Below are 22,281 nucleotides of genomic sequence, written 5' to 3' on the forward strand. Positions count from 1 at the left end.
ACAGCATGGCTTCATAGTAAAGGAGTGCGGGTACTAGACTGGCCTACCTGCAGTCCATACTTGTCGCCCATTGAAAATGTGTGACGCATTATGAAGTGCAAAATACGACAACGTAGACCCCGTACTGTTGAACAACTGAAGTCGTACATCAAGTAAGAATAGGAAAGAATTCCACCTATAAAGGTTCAACAGTTAGTGTCCTCTGTTCCAAAACGCTTATTGAGTGTTGCTAGAAGGAAAAGTGATGTAACACAGTGGTAAACATACTGCTGTCCCAGCTTTTTTGAAACATTGTTGCAGGCATCCATTTCAAAATGAGGAAATATTTGCACAAAAACAGTAAAGTTTATCAGTTTGAACATTAAATATCTTGTCTTTGTGGTGTATTCAATTGAGTATAGGTTGAAGAGGATTTGCAAGTCATTGTATTCTGTTTTTATTTACATTTTACACAATGTCCCAACTTAAATGGAATTGGGGTTGTAGACAGGTAGTGTAACCAGGAATCGACCCCAAATCTACATATTGGTAGTCCAACTCCATATCCCACTGAAATACCTGCTTCTAATTAAAATGGAACAAATGGGACCAAAACTCTAATTTTGTTTTCTCTCTCTCTGTCTCTCTCTCACACATACACACACAGGACCCCTGCATAGGCACTGTGTATGGGTGTGAATAACTACAAATCTTTGGGCAGTGGGAACTGATCTTATTCATTGGACGTGTATTATGTAACATAAATATTATTTTCTCAGTGATTTTGATAACTGACGGCTATCTTTAGTCAACCTAGGGACTGTTAGCCAATCATACATTTATTGGGTCTACTAAAATAAGGACTGTTCTTCTCCAGCCATCTAACTACTTCGTTGACTGGACTATTAATCAACACTGCTTTTCTCACTGTAAAAGCTGGCAGGATTGTAGATATGCTTGCTGGTCAGGAATATGGATGACCGTTTCAGGAACAGTGAAAGGACTAAGCAACAAAACAGATGCGCACCAGGAGAATGTAACACTGAGGCACTTTTGAAACATGGTGTAACACAGAGGTGATTTTAAAGTGTTAATCGTGTCATTTAATCATAGTGGCTCATTTGTGTTGTGTATAGTCAGCTTCAAGTCTTGAGGACACTTAGACCAACAGCAGGTTGCCGTTAGTTACATGGAATACAATGATTTGCAAATCCTCTTCAAAGTATATTCAATTGAATACACCACAAAGACAAGATATTTAATGTTCAAACTGATAAACTTTATTGTTTTTGTGCAACTATTTGCTCATTTTGAAATGGATGCCTGCAACACCTTTCAAAAAAGCTGGGACAGTGGTATGTTTACCACTGTGTTACATCACCTTTCCTTCTAACAACACTTAAGTGTTTGGGTACTGAGGACACTAATTGTTGAAGCTTTGTAGGTGGAATTCTTTCCCATTCTTGCTTGATGTATGACTTCATTTGTTCAACAGTACGGGTTCTCCATTGTCGTATTTTGCACTTCATAATGCGCCACACATTTTCAATGGGTGACAGGTCTGGACTGCAGGCAGGCCAGTCTAGTACCCGCACTCTTATTTCAAAGCCACTCTGTTGTAACACATACAGAATGTGTCTTGGCATAGTCTTGCTGAAATAAGCAGACACGTCCCTGAAAAAGACATTGCTTGGATGGCAGCATGTGTTGCTCCAAACCTGGATGTACCTTTCAGCATTGATGGTGCCATCACAAATGTGTAAGTTGCCCATACCATGGGCACTAACACACCCCCATACCATCACAGATGCTGGCTTTTGAACTTTGCGCTGGTAACAATCTGGATGGTCTTTTTCCTCTTTTGTCCGGAGGACACGACATCCATGATTTCCAAAAACACTTTGAAATGTGGACTCATCAGACCACAGCACACTTTTCCACTTTGCGTCTTTCTATTTCAAATGAGCTTGGGCCCAGACAAGGCAGTGGCATTTCTGGATGTTGTTGATGTATGGCTTTTGCTTTGCATGGTAGAGTTTTAACTTGCACTTGTTGATGTAGCAACAAATTGTGTTAACTGACAATGGTTTTCTGAAATGTTCCTGAGCCCATGCAGTAAGATCCTTTACACAATGATGCCGGTTTTTAATGCAGTACCGCCTGAGGGGTCGAAAGTCACGGGCATTCAATGTTGGTTTTCGGCCTTGCCGCTTAAGTGTCAAAAGTTCTCCAGATTCTCTGAATCTTCTAATTATATTATGGACTGTAGATGATGGAATCCCTAAATTCCTTGCAATTGAACATTGAGAAACATTGTTCTTAACCTGTTGGACTATTTTTTCATGCAGTTGTTCACAAAGTAAATATCTTGTCTTTGTGGTGTATTCAACTGAATATAGGTTGAAGAGGATTTGTAAATCATTGTATTCTGTTTTTATTTACGTTTTACACAACATCCCAAGTTCATTGGAATTGAGGTTGTAACTACAATCTTAGGAAAGCGTGGAAAGCATGAGGAACCCTGCAGGAAGAAAGTAACCAGAGTCATCATTTCAGGAATTCTGTCACATGCGACCAGAGGGAATAGTACAAAACATAACCGAAGCTAAAGGAGAGTAGAGTAAGAAGGTCTAAAACAAACAGATGCGGGTGGGGGGGTGGGGACAAAACAGCGTCTTATTTCTTTTTATAAATAAATCAAGAAAGTCTCTCACCGTTATGCAGTCATTCAAACTTACGTCTCAGCGAAGACATACAGCATGGTGATACACTTAGGAGGCTGAGGTGGGTCTAGATGGTCCAGTCGAGCCACAGTGTTGATGACCCCAAACATTACGGCTGATTTTATCCAGTCATACACCAGGTTAGAATAGGCCAGACCAGCTGAAAATGAGCCATGACAGAGGGGTCAGGGCTAAACCAGAGACTAGATCCCTAGTAAATGGTAAATGACTCACTTACCCAGACACCAGTCAGAAAGTTCGGTGACCAGCTTCATGTCATTTGGGATTGTCAAAATGTAGAGATAATGGAAGAAGACATCCACCACCAGAATAATTAACAAATGTAACAATGCTTTGGTTGTGATGTTCCAAACCTCTCGCTCCCTTCGAGTTAGCTTGATGTTGTTTGCCTGTGGAATAATGAGTTTTGTAAACAAACATATGTTTCATTAGTTATCTACACATGACCACACAATAAAATTCAAACAGATATTAGCTTAAATCAGAGGCATTCATTTATTCAGGTGTGTAAGAGACACTCCATAAAGAGTTTCTGCCATCTGCCCGATAGTCTTATTTTGTTCTTTCCCAAGGGAATTACAGCCATCACTGGGATCAAAATCTCTTCTGATGAACCACTACAACACTTGGAATCAAGTCCAGACCTTGTGTCTGCTTAATGTACCATAGAATAAATAAGGGAACAGACCACATCTGGCCATGAAACTGCTTGTCACTAAATTATCATAAAAGGTTAATGTGATATTTAAACCCATGAATTAAAGCTGAAATCCTACACCAAAAAAGGTGAAACTAGGACAATTTTTAAAGTACTCAAATGTAATGCCTAAATTTATTTTCTCTCAAAGTAAATTTATAATTTAAGATTTCAGTCTCTTGTAAATATACTTTGAGAGGATGTTAAATTGGATTTTGTTTTTAAAGCTCTTTTTTTAGTGCATCATGATTGGTTCCTTTAGAGGCAAAAAAACTAAATGGTGGTCGAAATACTCATGTGTCATACTGTCATATACTCGCCCAGTGACCACTGGGATAGACCCCAGCTCCTCCCTTTTATTACGATTTGCATGATTGTTTCACTTACAGTGAGGAAAATAAGTATTTGTACACCCTGCGGTTTTGCAAGTTCTCCCACTTAGAAATCATGGAGGGGTCTGAAATTTTCATCTTAGGTGCATGTCCACTGTGAGAGACATAATCTAAAAAAAAATATCGGGAAAAAAATTGCTCACGACGGTCCCGTCTCCACACAGCCATCCATTTAGAAATGACGTGGTGTTTTCTGCCTCTCGATGGCGGCTTGGAGCGCGGCGCGCCGTGCGCCATTGTGGGGCGTCCTTAAAGGTGTAGTAACACTCCTTATTCTCTGTGAAGGCCGTAAAATTTTCACCCATAGCCAGATAAATTTTTTGAATGGTTTCCAGCTGCCTGTCTCTAACAGTTTCTGAAAAAATTCTGATGGAAAAAAAGCCCAAATCATCCTGCCATTTCCTGACAATGAAAATCCGACAAGGGGGCTGGACCACTCCTCCCACAAGGCGTGCTCACAGGCGAATGACGCAATCGACAGGCGTGGAAAAACTCACGCATGCGCACGAAGGTTCAAGCTTGGCTGACGTAAAAAAACATATGAATCAAATCCATATAGTTTTTGAAAAAAATAAGGTCCGATACTTTTTGAACAGACCTCGTACACCTCGGACCTGCTATGGCGACGACAAGTGAAAAACAAGGATGATGCTGAAGGGACTTACATGGGATCTTAGTAAGACAGGTCCATAGTGTAAAGAAGGGTTAACTCAGAGTTTTTCCTGATTGATTTGCAGTACGTGGATGAATCATAACCATTTTTTTTGTTGTTGTTCTTTAATCAGATGCAACAAAAATTGTAAAAGCACAGTGGGCTGCATAGACACTTCTAAACCTAACAGTGCATACTTAACACACGGTTTCTTTAACCAGTTTGACAAAGTAGGCAGCAACAGTCAACCCTTACCTGGGCATGATACCTGTCAAAAGTCATGATCGGTCCAAAGAAGAAGAAAGGGAGGTAGAAGTTGTACTTGAGCAGGTCGCCAAATGTGTAGTTGCCATCTTTCTTTTCACAGTTCTCTAAAGCAAAGCTCATACAGCGCATGATGCTGAAGCCACACCCTCCATAGAACAGAATGTCTTGCAGGTCAAAAGAGCCGGTTACCAGTGCTTCCTGCAGGAGGAGCCCAAATTACTCAGTGAACCCAACAGCATCACCTTCAGGCTGCTTCCATGCACCTTTATTATAACACAAACCTTTATTCTACAGCTTCTGTACATTTCTGATGACTGCACTCACCTGCCAGGAGTTATATGGCTCCAGCTTGATGGAGGCCAGTGTGCTCAGGCCTGCTAGGAAACACATCCACTTCTTCTTGACCAGAGCAACACTGTAGAGTACGATGCAGTGAGACACAACCAAGGCCATGAAGGTCCAGCCCATCGTGATCAGGACTGCCAGAGCCCCATACACAGCAAAGATAAACGATCTGTGCTGTGGTGAAAGAGGGGCCAGCTTCAGTGCAACATAAGGATAGTGTCCATGTACCATTTAGAGTTGAATGAAACACACACATTAAGAGTGCCATTAGTATCTCAACACTGTTACACCTACACACTCCCTATGCTTTAGAATGGACAGTGGATTAGAGTGCAGGAACATGAATGAAAGTGATTTAAAACAAGTGCAATGAAAAACAATTATTAATGTTACCTTACTTCCATCTATACCAATCTGCAATGTCAGCATGAAACAAGACAGAAACCATGTTTAAAACAAACTGTTTTAAATATGTCAAAATATTCCACACAATCATTGCTACACAACCACTGAAATCCAACAGGAGTCAAGTGTTGCATCAACAGTGTATTAAAATCATGGGAAGAGGATTTGGGTTAGGGGGATCTGGAGTGAGGTGTCCTGCTAAGTCAAAAAGAAGAAGAAAACAAGCCACACACTATTTTTTTTTTCAGTTCCAATCATGTATATGCATATGTACTTATATATGTACGTATATATACATATTCTATTTCTACCTCATTTTCTTATTTTATTGTATTGCTACAAGTATTATTATTATTGCTTATCCTTGCACACGTTGTTTGATACTCATTTTCCTCTACTCGCACCCATCTTATGTGTTTTTTAAGAGCTGACGTAACATGTGAATTTCTCCACTGTGAGATCAATAAAGTCTTACCTTATACAAAGGAAAATTTACAAAATTTAATATAAACCACTGACAGGGCACTGTAGCGAAGATACCCTCATTTAGTAATGATCCCATAAAGTACATTCTCTCTCCTAAACGGCTGATCTCAAACTGATAAAAGACTGGTTTTACACTTTTAACCTCCTGGTTCCAACTGGGGATGTCTCCTAAACACTCTGCCAGCCTCCACATCCCAGCAGAGTTACCCTTAATAATTTAATTTTTCTTCAAAGATGTCCCTGGAACTGTAAGTTAACGGACATTTTAATTGCCATACGTCAATGCAAGAAGCTTTCCAGACCAGCCAGAATGTCTCCTCAAGGATAACAAGGCAATAAACTCAGAGCCCTGCAAAACAATTTTTCATGCAGGTTTTAACAACCACTTTATGTTGCAAGGAACATTATTTTATCCACATATGAAAGTTATGATTTCTCGTGTGCCTAATTAAGCAAAAACACAATTTGCATGTATCCAATTTAACCTGACATGTTTTCTTTTATAACTTTGTGTATGTTAAATGTGATTCTTGAATTATTAATACTTTGCCATGGTGAAATGTTTTCTTTTAATCAATGTTTGTTTTAGAAGGTTTAGGAAACTAATTATATTTGGTGTAGTTAAAAGGAACCTAAGAACAAAATGTATGTCAACATATTTAATGTCTTTAAATATGTGAACCCCTCTGACTTCCTCTGAGTGAAATCACCCACAAATGGGTGGAGCTTAGTGATGTAGAGTCCAGTTTAAAAGGCCAAGAACAAAGCTGTTCAGGTCAGTTACCTAAAAGCTACCAAATGGGCTTCTTTGCTCATTACTTTTTAACTTTTGATGACAATGCGCCGGGCAGCACGGTGGCTTAATTGTTAGCACTGTTGCCTCACAGTGTGAAGGTCATGGGTTTAATTCCCACCTGTGGCCTTTTTGTGTGGAGTTTGCAGGTTCTCCCTGTGTTTGCGTGGGTTTCCTCCAGGTGCTCCGGTTTCCTCCCACATCCAAAGACATGCGGATTAGGTGGATTGTAAACTTTAAATTGTCCATAGGTGTGCAAGTTGGTGTGTTTGTTTGTCTGTTTGTAGCCCTGTGATAGACTGGCATCCTGTCCATGACTGCTGTTATAGGCTCCAGCCCTCCTCCGCCACCCTTAATTAGACTAAGCCCTTGAAAATGACTGAGTGTAACAGCCTTCTCAAGACTTGTCAACTTTTTCCACTTTTATAGACAACTTCCTAGCTGAGTTTTTCAGAATAAGAGTGAGCAGCATCTTGGTTCTAGATGAACAAGATTAGTGTTATGGAGTGGCCAGCTCAATCCCGGGACCTTAATCCAATAGAAAACTTGTGGGGTGACATCAAAAATGCTATTTCTGAGGCAAAACCAAGAAATGCAGAGGAATTGTGGAATGTAATGCAATCGTCCTGGGCTGGAATTCCTGTTCACAGGCGCCAGAAGTTGGTTGACTCCATGTAACACACATGTGAAACAGTGATTATACAACTAAATATTAGTTTAGTGATTCACAGGAAAGCTAAATCTTCAAACATTTTTCAGTTCATACAATAATGCAGACACTATTTTTTTTAAATAACCTAATATTCTTTTTTCTTCACTGTCTGTAAAACAATAATTTGATCTTTTTTTTCTTCATGTTTTGGATATGGAATAAAATGTACAGTGTTTCCAGTGGTGGGCACAGATAACCAAAAAATTAACTTCGATAACAGATAATCAGATAACTGAAAAGTTATCTTCGATAAAGATAAAACAATAAACCACCCAAAAATGTACCGGAAGTTACAGATAACCAATAACAGAAATTGCAATATTATCTCTGGCACATTTACAATTACTAGCAAAACTAATTTAATAGCTTCTAGTAATATTAAAAGTAACAACAGACCCAAACAATGAGACCACACTTTTTTCTTTCAACATTCTGCCCCTGCTGGAAGCTCTTGCTTACTACAGCGCTCCCAGCACAGAGGCAGCCCAAGAACATAGAGTCATAAGGCAGGTCTCTATCAATTACAATGCTCCGGTCAGGCGGAGGTCTTGAAAAATAAAGTCATGCTGAGTTATGGTTTTGATTTATAAATAACATTAATACTGATAGAATAACTCCATTAATGTCAATTCTGTCATTTGTACAAAGTTAAAATATAACATATATCTTTTAATGTTGAATAATGCACTAATTCTGAGGTTTTGTAACAAACAGACAGATCGCAAAGGATTCTGGGTAAAAGTGCCTCTGCTAAACACTGATTGGTTCAGTCATTCATTATGTAAACCAACACGTTAATGTGACGTCTGTCGTGTGTTGGTGTTTCAAGATAAATGTGCTTTTATTTATTTATTTATTGATCTCGGCCATGCATGGATTGTCTAGTGCACTGCAGCCCCTAACGGAGCGCGGAATTGCCACTGCCCTGCCCACAGGCACAGACAGACTGTTTATTCTCATCGCTCTGGTAGATTTTCAAAAGAGAAAAACTACATTGCATTTTAATTTAATCTTACACTGCAGCCACATCAAAAGAGCTAAGCAGCCAAACTGGTACAAATCAGATAAATTACCTACTTCAGCACCTGACAGGACTAACAGTACCCTTGCATGCACTATGGTAAGTGGGTTTAAACATCAATTTAATAGCTGTACTGTCGGCTGCAGAACATAAAACATTTGTAAAACTGAACAGCTTCCCTACAGTCTCAAGAACACCTGTTGCGCAATGTTGCGAGTGCACAACGGCTGTGTCAGTGAACTCATTTTCAGGTGAAGGCAGGGGTGCTGTGAAACTTAACAAAAAATCCCTGTCACTTTAATGTGAACAGCATTATAATTTTATGGTGATGATGACAGCAGGTCATTAACTTAGTCAGTGACCACACTTGGCCTGCAATCTTCATTTTGATTGGATTTAGTAGGAGGTGATGAGAGCTAAAGTAGAGAATCAACAGATGGACAATGTTTATATAATCTATCCATCCATCTATCTATTCACACACACACTAGCCAATTAACTGCCCAGGGCAGGTTTGACTCAGAGACTCAAATGAAAACCTCATCTTCGCCAAAAAAGCTGTCACCTCCCACCTATGCTGCATTCCAGAGAACTGTTAGGGTTCGACTAAAGCTGCCTCAAGCAGAGAGAGCTGCTACTATTACTTGCAAAAATGAAAAGGTAAACAGTTCAAAGGAAAATTAAGAGAATAGAAAAGTACGACACCAACATTTTAGTAGAGGTGGGCGATACTGGGAATTTTGGTATTGATCCAATACCAAGTAAATACAGGCCCAGTATCGCCGAAAAATATTTTTTCATATTTAAACTTCATAGATCCAAAAGATCAAGGTTAGAATTTCGCCAAACATTGTACGTGACAACAAAATACTTTATTATCGCAATCAACATTTTTGTTTAAAAAATATCACTCAACACAAAACAAAATCTCCTGAGGTAGAGGGCTGACAAACCACAATACAAGGGTGTGCTGCTCCGTGTTGTGTGGCACAGCGCAGCGCTGCTCTTACAGACAGAGAGTAGACTTTGATGAGTCTGCGTGCGCAGCAGTCAGTGCGTGCAGGAGAGGAAAAAAGCTTGAGTATAGATCTTTTTACACGAGGATTGTTCAATATCAATACCAGCGTTGGTATCGATATTAGGATTGATCCGCCCATCTCTACATTTTGGTGCACTTGCCGATGATCATGCAGCACAATAGTGTCTTTCCCCTCAACAGCTACTAAAGTGCTCAATAGACTGTCACTCCCCATATATCATAGTGTGTGTGCCAACTTTGGCTCAGTTCCAAGGTGTTGTTTGGACAGGAGAGGGTCACATACACACACAGCTGTCTCAGTATCTATCCATCCATCCAATTAATGGTAACCAAGGTAAACAATATAAAAAAAATGAAATAGGTATGATCCTGATTTGGAATCATTATCTAGCAGTAAGCCTTAGTGTATTGGCATAGTTTTAACAGTTGCATTGCACAATCAGAATGCAGTGATAGGTCGCACCCACCTTCGGAGCTAGCAGAGTGAAAATCTTGGCGAAGATCACGTGACCAGTGAGAGCAAAAAGGATATGGTTACGGAATGTAGAAAACCACATTATCCATTCAAAGTCTGCAACATCCTGCAGCACAGAGTAATGCTTTAGTAATACGAGCGAGTGCTCCTTCAGTGAAACATCTGACAAAATGAGAATGAATACAGATGGATATGAGGGCTGTAACTCACCATTTTCCTTCCAAAGTAATGCCATCCTGGTTTCACACTTGCTTTAAAAGCCCTTCTGTTTACATTCTCTGTAGAGAAGAAATACAGATTCATACCATTGAATATTAACATCAGATACAGTATTTGTAACTGTTGTAAATAGTCTGAGCAGGGAATTCCAGGCATTTTTTTGGGTGGGGTGGGGGGGGGGGGTAACTAGAGTCCCTTGATTGAGAGACATGACGAGTCGGACAAAAAAAAAAAAGGTCACGTGACTCGTGGTGCCATCTTGCAGCCAAAATAGTATTCGCTGTTAATCTGCATGTAAATCCAGCTATTTTATTAATTTATTTGCTGGAAAAAAATTCCCAGTTTTTGTATCGTTTTGCATGCAATAAAGTATTTGTGTCAGTAGCATGGCCCAACCAGAGAGTGAGCCCTTTGAGTCTGTCTGCTTGAGGTTTCTTCCTCAGAGGGAGTTTTTCCTTACCACTGTCGCCTGTGTGCTTGCTCTGGGGGTTGGTAAAGTTAGACCTTGCTTGTGTGAAATGCCTTGAGGCAATTTTGTTGTGATTTGGCGCTATATAAAAATTAAATAATGAATATTCCATTGATAACGGTATGACTGAAAATAAGATTTCATTATATTTGGTAAATGTTCATTTTCTTTTGCTGTACAGCAATAAGTTGACCCACTTATTTTAGCCATTTTCTCTTAAAATATCAAAATAGAAATTTTACACTTTTCTAAGACCCCTCCCAAACATGTACTGGTCATTCTGAACATTTTGAATACCTTGGAAAATCTATTTGCCCTATTGAGATATCCCATAATCCCTTGCTCACCAGACAGGTGCTGCAATCAAAACAGAGAGACCACATGATGACAATTGCAAATAAACATACTACCAAAATGTAATTTTTTTGATGCTTTTCATAATGAGACCCTGAAAACTTGCTAAAACAAATAGTCCTGCGTGCTACCTTCAGCCTGCTTGGAAACCAAATTTCACACATCTTTATTATATAAATATGACTCTGACACAAACAACACAAACAGTGCTGTAAAGGACAATAAGCAGGGAGTTAAAGAGCAAACTACACTTTCCCCCAGAATGACATGAACAGTAAGTGATCACAGCAATTTCCAATGAAAATAACGAGAAATCGCTTGGTATTCTCACGTTTACATAAAACAAACAATAACAACATCTAAAGACTCGGATAATATATTCACATTATACAACCTCAATTCCAATGAAGTTGGGACGTTGTGTAAAATCTAAAAAACAGAATACAATGATTTGCAAATCCTCTTCAACCTACATTCAATGGAATACACCACAAAGACAAGATATTTAATGTTCAGACTGATAAACTTTATTGTTTTTGTGCAAATATTTGCTCATTTTGAAATGGATGCCTGCAACATGTTTCAAAAAGCTGTGACAGTGGTATGTTTACCACTGTGTTACATCACCTTTCCTTCTAACAACACTCAATAAGCTTTTGGGACCTGAGGACACTAATTGCTGAAGCTTTGTAGGTGGAATTCTTTCCCATTCTTGCTTGATGTACGACTTCAGTTGTTCAACAGTCTGCGGTCTCCATTGTCGTGTTTTGCGCTTCATAATGCGACACACATTTTCAGTGGATGACAAGTCTGGACTGCAGGTAGGCCAGTCTAGTACCCGCACTCCTTTACTATGAAGCCATGCTGTTGTAACACATACAGAATGTGTCTTGGCATTGTCTTGCTGAAATAAGTAGGGACGTCCCTGAAAAAGACATTGCTTGGTTGGCAGCATGTGTTGTTCCAAACCTGGATGTACCTTTCAGCATTGATGGTGCCATCACAGATGTGTAAGTTGCCCATGCCATGGGCACAAACACACTACCATACCATCACAGATGCTGGCTTTTGAACTTTGCACTGGTAACAATCTGGATGGTCTTTTTCCTCTTTTGTCCGGAGGACACGACGTCCATGATTTCCAAAAACAATTTGAAAGGTAGACTCATCAGACCACACAGCACACTTTTCCACTTTGTCCATTTCAAATGAGCTCGGACCCAGAGAAGGCAGCGGCGTTTCTGGATGTTGTTGATTTATGGCTTTTGCTTTGCATGGTAGAGTTTTAACTTGCACTTGTAGATGTAGTGACGAACTGTGTTAACTGACAATGGTTTTCTGAAGTGTTCCTGAGCCCACGCAGTAAGATCCTTTACAGCATAGGTGTCAAACTGATTCCAGAAAGGGCCAAGAGGGTGCAGGTTTTTTTTGTAACCACCAACTCCCTGTTCCAACACACCTGAATCCACCTGAATCCAATGAAAGGCTCATTAAAAGCCTGCTAATGAGCCTTTCATTTCAAGCAGGTGATTTCACTGATTAACTCTTCCCATCTGCTCAAAGTGATGTTCATCAGTGAAATCACCTGCTTGAAATGAAAGGCTCGTTAGCAGGCTTTTAATGAGCCTTTCATTGGATTCAGGTGTGTTGGAACAGGGAGACAACTAAGAGTGTCAGGAAGGTAGATCTCGAGGACCGAACTTGGGCACCCCTGGTCTACCTCATTTCACATGGCTTTGGATTAAGGACTTTCTGTCAGACCACTCACAGAGTGTCAGGATTGGCCCTCACATATCCATAGCTCTCACACTCAGCACCGCTTCCTCTCAAGGCTGCGTGCTGAGCCAGCTGCTCTTCACCCTCTACACATCTAATTGTACATCTATCCACACCAGCAACACCTTCATTAAGTATGTGGATGACCCCACAGCATTAAGCTGTATCACTGGAGGAGGTGAGTCAGATTACCGGGGATGAGGTGGAACAGCTGATGATGTGGTGTAGAGAAAATAACCTGCTCCTGAGCACATCCAAAACCAAGGAGCTAATCAAAGACATCAGGAGATACACAACAGACTTTTAGACCATTATCATTGGGGGGGACCTGTGTGGAAAGGGTCAGGGACTTCCATTTCCTGGGACTCCACATAGATGAGAAACTGACCTGGGACAGGAACACCACACACTTGGTTCCTCAAGTACAACCTATCTTGCACATTTTCGACCCCTCTCTGCTTTGCTACATGCCAATTAGCTCACTCAGGTGTGCAGTCAATCAAGTACGAACAAACCGACTGTAGAACAGGTTTTTGTTGGTCTATGGTGAGGGACTTCCTGGTGGTTATACTACACCTCATTTTAACACCAACACACCCATGGGCACACAGATTAGCACAAATACTCCTTGAAACAACAATTTTTAACTGTTTTGACTGAGAATGAGCACCGATACATGCGTTGCACCAGGTGTAAGATCGGGCCCTCTGACTTACATCAACACAATCAATGTGCTTTGGTTGCCTCTTCGCATATGTCACACACTCACCACTTGAAGCTTCAAATATCCAACTGCCAGTCCATATCAAGGCCAGAGAGACCACAGCTGTGTAGAGATATAGCTCATATCTGGGGAGGGCAGCCTTGATCCCCATTGTCAACAAGTACAGAAGAACTCTGGCAAAATGAAGAGAAATACACAATATTAGCTGTGACTGAAGGAGGAGAAAGACACACCTGCCACTACCAACAAACAGTTATGGAAAATGGGTCATTTTCCCTGTGCTCGAGAAAACCTGTGTCATGAATGTAGTTTATACCAAAGCAAAAGCTCATGTGATAGTCTTACGTTTATATATTATAAAACATTCAACAGAAGGTGCAGCTGAGTCCAATAAAAATATAATGCATGCTGAACACCCACAAAAAAAGCTCAAAAAAAAAATGCACACTGTCAATAAAACATAAGTGATGCAAAGAAGACACGCACATCCAAAACATATAAAAGAATCAAGAAGAATACACCAAAAACAAAAAGATCCACACCGCCACAGCGCTCCCATGCAAAAAGTTTTATTAATGAAAAATGTGATGTTCCGAGCGAACTGCTCTTCCTCAGACCCGAGGAGGAAGGGCAGTTCGCCCAAAACTTTACATTTTTCATTAATAAAGCCTTTTGCATGGGAGCGCTGTGGCGGTGTGGATCTTTGCTTTTGGAATAAAACATATACACACATGAAGTGCAGGGAGTTCAGGGAGTCCCCCCCCCCAAACACACACACACTGCCTGACGTGCATGAGCACGCTCACCCTCAGAGACAAAGGAGGAAAAAAATTAAAAATAACACACACACACACAAAGCTTATGAGTTTATTTGTTACTGGTGTCAGACATGGCATCGGCCATAATGTGGCACAACACCAGACACTGATGCCACTTCGAGACTATCAGGTTGTCCGACCTCTACAGCTCATTCAAATAAACTGCTAAGTGTTTGAGTGGGGATAACAGGTCTGATTCCCAACACCAACTGTCAGGTATAATCAAATCTTTTGCTACTGTTGAACAAATTTATATCATCTCTAGGTTATACTGCCCATCGCTAGATTTCACAAAATGCCACAAAAATATGACTTAAGTGGAATGTCACTAAATACTAATGAACTCTACAATGACCAAACAAAAACAGATACACCACTCCAGTCACGTCAAAAGCACAGGTCAGGCCTGACAGCATGCACGTCGCTGCATCCTTCACACTACAGAACCACCTCGCACCCCGAAGGGCACCCACCCCTGTAGACATCCGGTCCATTTATACGTCTGGAAAGTAACCATCTGCCACACCCAGGTGAAAAGTGGGCATCCCCCTGGCCTGAAGTCCTCAACACAGAAACCCCTAAGTGCCAGCTCATGTCCACAGAAGTGCACCACATGGCCAAAACATCACAGTTGACTTGATGTTCCCTCACAAATACAAATTATATTTTATCTGAGTCTCGCATTATGAGCAGTCGTTTGACAGTGGCTACAGTACCGAGGATTGTCAGAACTTTGGTTAGTGGTTAGCATCAAAGTCACACAACCATACAGCAAGACAGGAAACACCAGGACCATAGACTTGGACCTTCATTCTCCTGTATAAATATCAGCATCCAACATGTCTTTCCAGCAACCTCATAGTGCAGCAGATAATATAATATTTAGAGCAGAATCCTGCAAATGGTGAAAAAAGCATCAAATTCGGCAGAAATAGTCCTCAGACAATCCTCTTTTGAAAAAACCGATTGGCCACTTGAATTTTCAGTTGGTGTTCAGGTAGAGGTCAACTGAAGAATTACACAGGAGTCAAAATTAAAAGATGCTCCAGTCATATTGAAACCTATGCCACATTATTTGCCTGATCATAAAGATTCCAAAAAGGTATAGTTTTTATGGTTTGTAACTGAATTCTATGGAGTTATGGGATAAAAACAGCAAGAATGGTGACAAAGGTCAGTGTCGGCTTGTACAGGGGTCAAAAGTTAAATTTGCTCCAATTTTGGTAAAGTGTAATATAAATTACTAGTTGAGTTAACATGGTTTTAAAAAGGAATAGTTTGGACCATGTATCATCCTTACTTATCACGTTACAGGGTAACATATGTCACATGTCATAGAATCCAATAGAAGTAGACCTTGTTTGACCTTTACTTTGGAGACCAAACATTCAATACTGTCAAAACTATTCCATTTATTAATCCCATTAGCTCAACTAATAATTTGCATCACTTTTTACCAAAATTGGAGCAACATGAACTTTTGACCCCTGTACAAAATGAAACTGAGCTTTGTCACCATCCTTGCTGTTTTTATCCTGTAACTCCATAGAATTCAGTCACAGATAGTCCAGACTATACCTTTTTGGAATCTTTATGATCAGGCAAATAATGTGGAATTTTTTTTCAATATGATTGGAGCATCTTTTAATTTTGACCTCTGTGTAATTCTTAATTGACCCCTACCTGACCACTGACTGAAAAGTCAAGTGGCCAATCGTTTTTTTCAAAAGAGGATTGTCTAAGGAGTATTTCTGCTGAATTTGATGCTTTTATCACCATTTGCATGATTGCTTCACAAAAGTGCTTCCTGCCTCTATCCAGCTCAAAGGCTGAGGGCCCTGAATGTTACTGCAGACATAAGCGAATACTTCTACCGACAGAGTCCAAAAGTCACTGAATCTTAGCCTTAGAAAAAAATTTTAATCAATAAATGAAAAATAGCTGATCATTCACAGTCATTTAGAATTTTGAGGCTAAAATGCAGCATAGATTACTTTATATTGGAATAACTAACATGTTTGCTCTTCCACACATGAGGAGAACAAAAGTTCTGTAAAAAGGTCACACTCCAAATGCATCATAAAATGAGTCAAAACGGATGCTGAAAAAGGGAACATTTTTAGCAGCACTTTAGGTGTGCCACCTGCTCAGTTACCACCCTCTGCCGAAATATCCGGCAGTACGGGTGCTGCGCGTCCGGCACAGGTCGGGCTGTGTTAACGAGCTGATATTTTACTAATCAGCTGCGACCCTCCACACGCCAGGCAGTGACTTAAATAGGACTGCGAAGCGCTGGCTCCTCGGAATCAGCACCGTCAGCTGCGCAACTCAACCTCTCCTATTATAGCAGTCGCAGTTGGCGCGGCCGCGCAGCTGCAGTGCCATGTGACCTGACACACTGCACACAATAATTAGCTCTGTCTGGAATGACCAAGAATGGTGCACGAGAGTCTGAAGAAGAAGAAAAAAACCCTCGCACTCTGTGTCAGACCGTGCATGTTTGGCGGCTTCACTTTGAGTAAAGTTAACGGAGTTGCAGCCAAGCTGCGCGCTGCATACAAATCCATGTTTACTCACCACCGCATGCACCGCTATGGTAATAAAAGTGAGACGTCTTCATTTTTCACTAACCTGGTATCCGCTTCACACTATCGCTGTCGAGATGAAGGCAGCCTGGCTCTTCAAACAAGAAGAAATATCAAGAAAAGGGGGCTTTGTTTGTTTAATGCATCCGTCGTGCGGGGGGCTGCGTGCATATGATCGCCAGCTTCGACCAGTCAGGATGTTGCGGACTCAACGGGAGGAGGCGGTGGAGGAGGGCAGGGGGATATATTTATCCTCCGGCACGCCACCACAGTGAGGGTGGTCCACGCTGCGCACCCCGGGCCTTACAGGAGCGCAAGAGTGGGGACAGTGCGTCAAATCAACCACAGTGCGCATCTTCAGTGTGCAAAGTCTGACTGCAGACACGCTCCAGCACTACTGTGTGACGCATAAAAAGAAAGGAAACGGCTATTCAGCACCGCGGTGTGTCCAGAACTCTCATTTCACTATTCGCACGCCAAGACTCTGGTGGCAAAACTTGGAACTACTTGTAAGCAAACATACTGCATTCAAAATGTCATAACTCCTTTAATATTTGTCGATTTTGATGATTTTTTTAATTTTATTTATTTATTTATTTTTAAGTTGAAGATGTCTTCTTTACGGTACACTAATCAATTCCATCATACATTATACAATTATAGACTTTTGATTTTAGTGTACTCGTGATTATGCGGACCTGGTCAGGATGGGGTTCACATCCTGACCAGGTCCGCATATCACGGGTACACCGAAATCAAAAGTCTACAACTGCTTTATTATATGGTAAACAAGAAAACTGAGAGTTTGTCAAACATATTAAAACTGAAAAATCAATCTCAAGTTTCAACTCTTATTACTGTCATAATGCACCAACAGACATCCAATCGATCGACTGGAGATGCCTGTTAAGTTCGTGACGAAGAGTCATCAGGCTTGTTTCCTTATAAAGTTCGCCATTCGCCTGTCTAGCTTCCACGTAAAATCAACCGAGAACTCCGTCAAACGTCCGTCTGTCATCAAAGTTGGGTGCATGTCCCTTTTCAGTGACGTACTTGCAAAACAGGTTGGCTGCTGACTGTATATTTCTGCGGGTGTTCTTCGCATCTTTTTCGTGTAAAATTCATTTTAAGTCAGCGTCGCTAATAACACTGGTACCACTGTCTGTTGTGCAAAGAGACTGGTAGCGCGTTTTTGAAAACATGGCCCATCTGATACGTCGGCCGCTATTGGCTATCACGCCACGCTCTGTGATTGGCTGTGGCGTAACCGCAGAAAATGTGAAAAACAAACCTAATAGCACTGGTACCACAGTCTCTTTGGAGGAGTGGAACCAACTTACATTGTAAACAAAGGCTGCAGCCAATCAGAGAACGGCGTGTCTCAGCCAATCAGCAAAATGTCAGAATCCTGACTAAAGGTCATGTGACCAAATAACCCGATAATGACTACGTTTACATGCAGCCAATAACCCTTTCATAACCGGAATATTAGCAATAACCCGGTTGTGCACGGCCATTTAAACACCCGCAAAACCCGAATATGCTCATATTCCGGTTTTTAAAAACCCGAATAAGACCCCTGGGTTACTCCTTTTTTAACCTGAATATCAGGTCATATAAACGTGCATCGGGATATCCCCATAGAAAGGAACATTATTTTGTGTTCTGTGCATGTCCTATCCGCAAGGAATCTTGGTCATTTGAGTACGGCAACTACTTGTATGCGGCACGCGCAACCCACCGGACACCACTTTGCATTGTGTTCTGCGTCCTTATCAGGCGGGTCGGTCGCAGCACCGGTCGGCATCACCGCGATTGTTCTGCCTCCGATGAGCTTACTGAGTCTGCAGGCTCGGTAAACGCCGCAGCGGGCCACTCACACCGCCCCCCTCTCTGCTGTGCAGAGCTGTGCCAACTCTGGCAACAGGTCCAGAGACTACGCTCGCTGTTTTGATGCGGAGGCAGCCCACAAGGATACACTTCTTGTGGAAAAAATCTACAGCACCGCAGGCTCTCGATATACCGCAGCCGCAGAGCTCCGTGGCCATGACTTGGATTCTTTGCAGGTCCCGCATCCGTACCCCTGCAGACAGTGAGCGTAGGGACAGCACGCGCATTGTGTTCTGTGTGTGTCTGTTTATAATCTTCTCGCCCAGAAGAAAAAAAAGTGTGTTTACACAGGAGAGAAAAGTGAGAAAATGTTAATGCCTGTTTGAGAAAAGTGTATAAAGTGTGTAGTGAGGGGTTTTACATGAAGCAGGATTCGCACAAACGCCAGACCAAATCAAGCACCGGTGGAAGACGTGCGTCACTGTTTAGATGGGGATATTCCAAGTGACACCAGTGACCATGTATACAGGAGTAACTCTGTCTGCTTAGGCATGTATGTCAACAAACTGACAGCCAAAGTAGGCGTATCGCGTTATCTGATTGGTCATTATTGATAGAAGGCATCGCTCAATTAGCTAGCGCTATGCTGCACGCGAGGTGTACTCGTTTCGCACGCATGGTCTACTCGGCTCCACCAGCGGTCAACTCAGCATGTGGTACAGCTCAGAAATTGGTGAATGGGCCAATCAGAAGTTGGCAAAATCCCATACCATATAATAAACAACAAAAAGAGAGTGGCGAAGCGTCAAAGCGAAAATGTCTCACATTTCTATCTAGTCTAGTCTGCAATTTGTTTAAACACTATTGTCGCTAGCCTCTTCCTTACTGTCACTACGGAACTATTTGTTTACGTATTGCCGGAATAAAGTTTCCACAACAATTGCATATTTCCGGTCAAATGTACGGAAGTTGGGTGAAAGGTCTATTGGCGCCCCTCAGTTGTGTCTTCTTCCACTGTCACCATTTTTACTGCTCTTCATAAACTGTTCACATAGCACACTAGCATTTCTCTGCATTAATGGTTGATTTAAATAAACTCCAAGATACATTCAGTGACTTTGAAATACTTATATGTATTTGCTCTGCAGAACATGCAACCTGGGATGAACAGGCTTCTTTGCACTCCAGAATCTGACTGCCATTTCTAGGAGGGTGTTGTATGCTTGTGATTTCAGAACAAGGCTTGAAACCTGATGGCTCAGCTGCCTAGCAACCTTGCAATTTCTTTTATCTTAAATGGTTTAGGATTCAGGGTTTCATTTTTGTGAAATCCATTGCAAAAATGTCAGATTTTCTTTTCCAGATTTTCTTTTTCTTTGCACAGTAATATAGAATTCTGATATAATCATAGTCCAATTCTGGAATACGTACAATTCACAAATTGCACAGAAGACATCTATCCCTTGGCATGACAAAAGAAAACTGGCTGTAAAAGTGATCATTTGTGGGTAGTGTTTTTTTCAGGCCAGTTTATCAAATTCCCTGTAGTTACATAAATTACAATTTTTTAAAAGTATTATTTAATAAATGCTATGAAATGTTTTACTTGAGCATAAAAAGTTTTTTTTTTTTGGTCCAACCTTTTTTTTTAAATGCCAAAAAAAGTGAAAGCCCAGATGAGAGCAGCAGTAAAATGCGATACTGTGCTTGTTTGCACTAACCACATCATTTCTTTGATATTAATACAGTTCAGATTTCAGTCATCACTGTTTAGAATGTTGTATAGGGTTACATATGTAACATTTGGAAGCACGTCACGTTTGCTCTTTTATTGCTACTAATTATTTTCTCCACTAGATGTCAATATAACGACCAATTAAACAAGGCTTATAATGAATAAATAAGAAGTACTTTGGTGAAAATAACCAGTCTTGCATAAACTACCTCAAAGTGATACTTGAGCGAAAGTACAAGTATCTTACCATAAAATTACTTTGGTAAAAGTTAAAGTCTCCTTTATAAAATATTATTTGAGTAAAAGTCTTGAAGTATCTGAAATGTATTGTACTTAAGTATCAAAAGTAAATGTCTTATATAAAATGTACTTGTTCTTAAATGTAAAAGTATTGTGTAAAAGTACAATCCAAAGCGAGTGGAAAGTGAAATTGCATCACAAAAAGAAAGCCAGTGTGGTGTCTGGAGAAACCAGTAGGGAGCCTCAGCCCCTATAAAAGACTGGATCCACCTCTGGCAGAGCAGTGAGGGAATGAGTGCCTGTTCTTTTTTTGAAGACCACACACTCTTTATCCTGGAAGACCCACACACACACTTTTCTGTTAAACACAACAGCCAGGCTCTTGTGAAACAGAACAGTCATTTATAACTACACAATTGCAGAGGTGTAAAACTCCAGCTTCAGAAAGTAAAAACCCTCCCATGTGTTGCTTCTGTGCACCTAAAACAGGTGATCTCTATAATGAGCTCATCCACCTGCATGAAGAGCTGAACTAATTACAATCAACTGGTTTATTGGGAAGATGGAACACGTATGTGGCTGGACTTTTACTTTCTGAAGCCACCTCTGCACAGCTGTGCCAAATTTAAGGGAAAAAAAAAATGTAATCGTCATCACCAGCAACCACTGCAAAGCAACCAAACGCGGCGCTCTTTGCGCTCTCGAATCCAAAACGTGGCGCTGCTTTTACGCACCGCATCTCCCGGGAAATTTCCAATAAAATAACTGAAATGAAATAGTCACGCTAGCCAGTTTTGTCGGTATTTAAATGTGTGTTAATTCCAGCGGGAGCCGATCCGTGTAAGTGTGCGCGCGTCGGCGTGTGCGCATTTGGAGACCAAAGCGCAGGCGGCCCCCTTTTCACCCTCCATTCTCCTCTTCCTCAGCGGGGGCGCAGATTCAGCTTATTATGTATCATTAGTATTACTATTGTCTTTTAAACTGGAAGGCGGATCCCTCCGCTGCGGCTGAAGAGAACGTCTCTTCCCGGCAGGGCGCACCGCTGCTTTCACCTCTGCAAACATCGCCCGATCAAATTTATTCTACTTTTATATTATAGTAACGAAGATGGTTCAGGGAAATGTATCGGAGTAAAAACATACATTTTATTAAGGAAATGTAGTGAAGTAAAAGTGAAAGTCGCCAAAAATTTAAATAACTATTTACAGATACTCAAAATTCTAACGAAATCTACTTTGTTACATTACAACACTGAAAATAACTTTCTTTGTGTTTCAGAAAGCTTCGTATTGCTATACAGGCAGGGTCAAGCGCCATATCAAAGGTAAAACAAAAACAAGATGTACGAGAAAAGCAGGATCAACCACCATTAGTAAGCAGAGCTTCAAGTGCAAGAAAAAACAAAATATAATGAAGATTTTACCACTCAGTGATCAAGTACTGGAACACAGCGATGCTTCAAAACAAACTGACAGTCAGATTTAGGTTAGTGTGTTTAGTGTGGGAATTTGGGGTAAGTGTGTG

The 22,281-nt window shown here is 40.9% G+C and overlaps 1 protein-coding gene across 3 annotated transcripts in view; it reads right to left on the reverse strand.

The window, feature by feature from the left end:
* Positions 1–22,281, reverse strand: part of hhatla (hedgehog acyltransferase like, a) — a 34,893-nt gene extending 12,612 nt beyond the window's left edge. Inside the window, exons 1-9 of one of the 3 annotated variants that reach the window (XM_034184145.1) lie at positions 22,181–22,281; positions 13,595–13,722; positions 10,218–10,285; positions 10,000–10,113; positions 5,470–5,490; positions 5,056–5,250; positions 4,720–4,929; positions 2,941–3,112; positions 2,718–2,862 (exon numbers count right to left, since the gene is read on the reverse strand). In XM_034184145.1, the coding sequence (XP_034040036.1) occupies positions 2,718–2,862; positions 2,941–3,112; positions 4,720–4,929; positions 5,056–5,250; positions 5,470–5,490; positions 10,000–10,113; positions 10,218–10,285; positions 13,595–13,700 (1,031 nt within the window). In that variant the 5' untranslated portion in view covers positions 13,701–13,722; positions 22,181–22,281. Of the gene's footprint in view, positions 1–2,717; positions 2,863–2,940; positions 3,113–4,719; positions 4,930–5,055; positions 5,251–5,469; positions 5,491–9,999; positions 10,114–10,217; positions 10,286–13,594; positions 13,723–16,998; positions 17,300–22,180 lie in introns of those variants that run through there. The other 2 variants (XM_034184144.1, XM_034184146.1) reach the window with 2 other exon arrangements.

This window comes from Thalassophryne amazonica, chromosome 12 (assembly GCF_902500255.1).
Source record: "Thalassophryne amazonica chromosome 12, fThaAma1.1, whole genome shotgun sequence".
NCBI classification, from domain to species: Eukaryota; Metazoa; Chordata; class Actinopteri; order Batrachoidiformes; family Batrachoididae; genus Thalassophryne; species Thalassophryne amazonica.